This window comes from Nannobrachium achirus (genome assembly GCF_963921795.1).
Source record: "Nannobrachium achirus genome assembly, chromosome: 23".
NCBI classification, from domain to species: Eukaryota; Metazoa; Chordata; class Actinopteri; order Myctophiformes; family Myctophidae; genus Nannobrachium; species Nannobrachium achirus.
Window position 1 is genome coordinate 13,120,138 of NC_137830.1, and position 6,446 is coordinate 13,126,583.

Sequence of the window (6,446 nt, forward strand, 5' to 3'; positions counted from 1 at the left end):
CCGAGGCACCCCTACAGTACATTATAATTTTCACTCCAAGCACCTTATAGCATATCGTCGTTGTCGGGTGGAAACCTTGTATGTCCAAAACTGTTCGTTTTGTATTTATCATCTATAAAATTAACTAAACTAGTGAAAACAGAAGATCTACAAGCACACAACGCCTCGCGATGCGAGGCGTTGTGTGCTTGTAGATCGGCTGTTTTCACTAGTTTTGTGCGACAGAGGTTTCTGCCTGACAGTGACGATATTTTAGTGATTATGTTGCGAGGAAAACGTTGAGATAATAGCCATTTTGGTTAGAACTTTGTACTTCAAGTTTAAAATTATACTAAATATTTTTTCAAGTGTCCAAATAAATTCCAAATATTATCAAATGATCTCGCGGCACCCCTGGACTGCCATCGCGGCACCCCAGGGTGCCCCGTCACCCACTTTGAAAACCCCTGAACTAAAGTATAGCGTTCTGCTCAGCCTCTTCTTTCCTCCCACACCATTCTGCCACTGAACAGCCTGGAGTCATTACACACCAGAAGGACAGTCGTGATGGATTGACATGTTTGTCATCAAGCAACCCACAGACAGCAGACACATCAGCTCATTAACTGTAACACATGTGATTTTGGATTTTAAATACAGGCATAGCATATAATATTGCAAGCTGGCGTTTCATGGAATCGTGATTCTCATACTTTGTTTCGTGTCAAGGGCCCACAAATTAATATGCACTTGGCCCGAGGACCGCCGTCTGAGAATACTTTGGGCCAGGGGCCCCTGTACAAAATGTGTTGTTAAAATGTTTTTACATTTTTGAAAATAGCAGATGTACAAGCTCACAACGCGTGGCATCACGGCGCGTTTTGAGCTTGTATGATGTATAGGGTTAAAGTGGCTAAACTGATTTTGATGCCATATTAACAATTTTGCCGGGGACCACTCGGAACCCCCTCAGGATCTCCTGGCGGTCCCGGAGCCCACTTTGAGAGCCACTGCATTAAATGATAAACATCTGAGGTCATTGCTACCCCCTCAAAGATTTCAGACAAAAGACTATCCTTGTGTCGTGGTCAACACCCACAGAATGTTAGACGTGTGGGAAATGTTGTCTTCACGAGTCAGTAGTTGCTAGACAACCACGTAAGGCTAGCTAATCAGCGAGGACATCCTTCAGGGCAATGGGATCTATTCTAGACCAGGATTTCCCAAAGTGGGTGCCCTAGGGCTGGCATCACGGCACCCTAGGGTGCCGTGATGCCAGTCCAGGGGCGCCTTAGAATAATTTGATGATATTCGGAATTCATCAATATCATCACTACATCAATATCACTTCAGTATGCTTAGTACAACAGACTTGATTTGCACTGTACTCGAGTTTTTCTTTCCATCTAGGGCCAACTCTCTTCACCAAAAATAGCAGATCTACAAGCTCACAATGCGTCACTTTGTGATGCGTTGTGAGCTTGTCTGCCCTGGTGAGCGAGCTCTGAATTCCTGTGTGGTGCTGAAAGGACAGCGCCTCACCTGCACGCACACACAGCTATTCCTCTGTGGTGCTGAAAGGACAGCGCCTCACCTGCTCGCACACACACAGCTATTCCTCTGTGGTGCTGAAAGGACAGCTCCTCACCTGTACACGTAGTGCTGAGGGGAGAGCACCTCGCCTGCACGGCGCCCAGTGAACATTTTCCCCCGTTCCAGTTTAACCACATGAACCCTAGCGTCTGTATTCTGGGGCGAACATGTAGTGAATATAGCCGACATACAAGCTCACAACCCGTTGGAACGCTTTGTAAGCTTGTAGATCAGCTATTTTCTGGAAGATATTTAGTGAAAACAGGGGGGGAGGGGGGGGGGGGGGGGGGGTGGCCTAGAATAAAGCACTACGATTTAAGTGGTTAAATGCATTGATTTGAAGGGTTAGGGTCAGGGTAAACATACAATACGTTGCTGCATCGTACCTACCTTGTTTCTGTGTATTCAGCTTGGACATCCTCGTCATCTCCAGATGGACTGTGTGCTGTCCTTACGGTGTTTTTTTGTTCTTATCCTTATGGTAGTTTCTTGTTCTTATCCCATACTACTTCCATCCATGTTGTGTGCGTGTCCGTTTGTTTCTTTTCTTTTTTTGAAAACCACTCAAATCGTCCGTATTTTAAATGGTGGAAAAAAAGGCCGTTGGTTCAAACGTCTCGAGTCCCCATCGCTTCTGTGGAAGTACCTGCCAGTTAGTATGGATAACTCCACTGTCATTGTAAAAGAACGAAAACAGCCCGCTTACAGAACCTGAGAGTGAAGCATATACTGTAGGAAACAGGTGTCTGTCTGGAGAGAACGGACGGTAGAAATAGTTATAGCCATATGCAGTCCGTCTGGAAAAATAAAGTGTGTCTGTTTTGTTTTCTCTTCCGATCTTAAGAGAATACCGTAATCCAAAAAATAATAAGCAGTGAGTAGGCCCATATGGGAAATATGTACATACTCGCAGATCGCATTTAATGCAACGTTTCTTTTTTTCATTTCTTCTTTTTTTTTTTTAGAGTAAACATACGACTAACATGGCGGTTGGCCTACATGTTAAGAAAATAAAACGATTTGGCGTCGACTATTTCTCTTTTGTTTTACTGTGGATATAATGGTATGCTGTAGGGCCAGTGTCTCTCAAAGTGGATTTAAAGGACCAGGTCACCTCTGGGACAACCAGATCTTATTTTATTGTTGTGTGTTCAATCTGTGTTTTTAGATATTTAATATTTCAGCCGATTTCAGCATGCTACAACTGGTCATATGATGCAAAATGCATCATATGACCAGTTGTAGCATGCTGAAATACTAACATATCTAAAAACATATATTGAACACAAAAAATAAGGATTGTGTTGATCGTGTCCCACACAACAATAAAATAAGATCTGGGTTGTCCCAGAGGTGACCTGGTCCTTTAAGGGACTCTCTAGGTTCCTTCGTGGGGGTCTAAATTGACCCTTTACAAGTCTGTAACTTTGACAGCGTCAAAGTTTGAGAACCACTGCTGTAGGCCTACATACAGACCTATGTACACTAGTAGGCTATTCATAGAGTGTGTGTGTGTGTGTGTGTGTGTGTGTGTGTGTGTGTGTGTGTGTGTGTGTGTGTGTGTGTGTGTGTGTGTGTGTGTGTGTGTGTGTGTGTGTGTGTGTGTGTGTGTGGGGGGGGGGGGGGGGGGGGGGGGGGGTAGTAAGGCCTACTACTACTCGACAGCAGTCTCGCTACATAATCCCCTGCCGTGACTCTAAGCGCCCGCGTAATTATTTCTAGTCCCGTCGTTCCTTGATTAGTGTTTTGTCATTAAAGTTGATGATGCTGTGTGAGTGATCTAGATATCAGTAATTAAGGGTCTGTCTGTCTATACTTGGCAGTGGTGGAAAGTAACTAAGTACTTTTACTCAAGTAGCCCATGACTACCATTTTGAGATATTTGTACTTTACTTGAGTATTTCCAAATGCCAATTTGCCAAATACTTTTGCTTTTACTCCACATACATCCAATGATAATTTCAAATCATTTTATACATCTTTTTGAAAACATGAAATGGAAGATTTCTGCTTTGGCTACTTTTACTTTTGGTACTTTAAGTACATTTTGATGCCAATACTTTTATACTTTTACTCAAGTAAATTCTGAATACCAGACTTACTTGTAACAGAGTATTCCTGCTTTATAGTATTGATACTTTTACTTAAGCAACAAATCAAATGTGAGTACTTTTCCACCACTACAAGCTCACAAGGCATTGCATGTCACTATAGGCCTAAGAAGTATAAAACGGGCTTTAGCCTACTTTCTCTTGTCATTTTTATGTTTGCAGGGTGTGTGTGTGTGTGTGTGTGTGTGTGTGTGTGTGTGTGTGTGTGTGTGTGTGTGTGTGTGTGTGTGTGTGTGTGTGTGTGTGTGTGTGTGTGTGTGTGTGTGTGTGTGTGTGTGTGTGTGTGTGTGTGTGTGTGTGTGCTTACCAGATGAGGGGATTATAATGTGCTTTTTATAAATCAACCCTGTTGCTCTCAAAACTTTTTTTTCTCTCCTTCCCCGGGATTGCAACTGTTGATCCTTCCACTGTGCAAAAAAATACTTAAGAGCCCATTAATGCATATAGGGGAGGGGGTATTGTACAACGACTGACACTTTGGACTTAAAGATTGGTCCACAAACTGTATGTTAATGAACTAGATGAGACAGTCGGGGCTACAGGTCAGTTTCTCTCGTGTCAGACACGTTCAGACAGAACGCGTAAAGAGACTTCTTGAAGTCCACGCTGCTGTTTGCTTTAATGTTGGCCTTTTCCGCCGACGCGCCTCCGTCGTTGTTCTCCGCGTCTTCCGACTTGGCCAGCGACGACTTGCTGTTTCTCCGTTTCAACTCGGGACTGGCCTGGCCACTGTTGGGCTGATCGTCCTTCAGAGACGACTGGTCCTGGTCCGTCTCTCTGTGGTAGAAGTAGTTGAAGTTGGACACGATGACGGGCACGGGCAGGGCGATGGTCAGCACCCCGGCGATGGCGCACAGGGAGCCCACTATCTTCCCCCCCACTGTCACAGGCCTCATGTCCCCGTAGCCCACCGTGGTCATGGTGACCACGGCCCACCAGAAGGCGTCGGGGATGCTGGAGAAGTGGGACTCCGGCTCGTCGGCCTCCGCGAAGAACACGGCGCTGGAGAACAGGATGACCCCGATGAAGAGGAAGAAGATGAGCAGACCCAGCTCCCGCATGCTGGCCTTGAGCGTCTGGCCCAGGATCTGGAGGCCCTTGGAGTGCCGCGAGAGCTTAAAGATCCGGAACACCCGCACCAGGCGGATGACCCTGAGGATGGCCAGCGACATGGTCTGTCCGTTGCCGTGCTCCTGGCCCTGCTGCTCCGCCAGCTCCGTGCCCACCGTGATGAAGTAAGGCATGATAGACATGATGTCTATGATGTTCATGACGGTCTTGGAGAACTCCGACTTGCTGGGGCACGCGAAGAAGCGCACGAAGAGCTCGAACGTGAACCATATCACGCAGGTGGTCTCTATGATGAAGAACGGGTCGGAGAAGGTGAGCGACTGCCGCGGCGCGGTGCCGTTGTCCGGGCGGACGGCCACCGGCAGCTCCCGCTCGTCCCTGAACTCCGGCAGCGTCTCCAGGCAGAACGTGATGATGGATATAGTGATGACGATGACGGAGACGATGGCGATGCCCCTCGCCGGCATCGAGCTCTCCGGATACTCGAATATGAGCCAGACCTGCTTCTGGAACTCGTTCTGGGGCAGCGGCTTCTCCTCCTCCTTGATGAAGCCCTCGTCCTCGCGGAACCTCTCCATCGCCTCCTCTCCCAGCTGGTAGAACCGGATCTCGTCCGCGAACACGTCGATGGACACGTTGACGGGCCTCCGGATCTTCCCCCCGGACTGGTAGAAATATAGAATCCCGTCGAAACTTGGCCGGTTGCGGTCGAAGAAGTACTCGTTCCGGAGCGGGTCAAAGTATTTGATCCTCTTCGCGGGGTCGCCCAGTAAAGTGTCCGGGAACTGGTTCAGGGTCCCCAGCTGCGTCTCGTACCTCAGCCCGGCTATGTTGATGAGCACCCGCTCGTTGCTGTCCGACTCCATGTCCATGTCCAGCATGTCCTCGTCGAACAGATGCGGACTGTGGTCCGCGCGTAAAAGCGCATCCATGGCGTTCTCGCTGCAGCTGAACGTGCTGTTCATGTCGTTGAATTTCCACGCGCTGTGGTGCGGAGGACCGCCGAGGGTGTTCAGCTCTTTGCCATAGTCCTCTGCGAGCCCACTTTGTACAAAATGTGGCGGAGCCGGAGGGTGATCCAGTGCGTTACGGCAGCTCTCCTCTGCATTGCCACCGCTCCCCTTAGCGGCGCCGTTCTCAAAGCTCACCAAGGCTATCTCCATTCCGAAGCCATTCAAAAATCATTTAAATAATGATTAAAAACGCACGTGAAGTTGAACGACCTATATCCTCTCGCTTTTATCGAGATAGAAATTTAACACCGCTGCGCGTCGGAGAAAGGTAGATAAAGTCCAGTGCGCCGCCCGAATCTGCCGTTATGATAATGCATAGATGTGGCTGTAAACGCTTGAGCCACATCAACAAGCGCTCTGGTCCCGTTTAAGTCAATAATTCCACGGCGAAAGAGACACAGAAGACCCGGATGAGCAAAAATAATGATTATTCCTGACGTCTAAAGTGCTTTTCAGCCCATCGCCGCGCTTTGAATGTAGCCTATGTGCATGTCAGGCGAGCTGTCATCCTCAACTCCGAGGGAAGAGAGACGGGGGCGACAGAGCTGGGGGGAGAGTGAGAGTGTGTGTGTGTGTGTGTGTGTGAGAGAGAGAGAGAGAGAGAGAGAGAGAGAGAGAGAGAGAGAGAGAGAGAGAGAGAGAGAGAGAGAGAGAGAGAGAGAGAGAGAGAGAGAGAGAG

At 48.0% G+C, this 6,446-nt stretch overlaps 1 protein-coding gene across 1 annotated transcript; it reads right to left on the reverse strand.

Annotated features, from left to right (window-relative positions):
- Window positions 1-4,219: 4,219 nt before the first annotated feature.
- Window positions 4,220-5,917, reverse strand: LOC308309093 (potassium voltage-gated channel subfamily A member 1; the record flags this gene model as incomplete). Its single annotated transcript, XM_080754558.1, has 1 exon — window positions 4,220-5,917. One exon carries the CDS (start codon window positions 5,915-5,917, stop codon window positions 4,220-4,222), a length of 1,698 nt encoding a protein of 565 aa, XP_080610684.1.
- Between the last annotated feature and the right edge of the window lie 529 nt (window positions 5,918-6,446).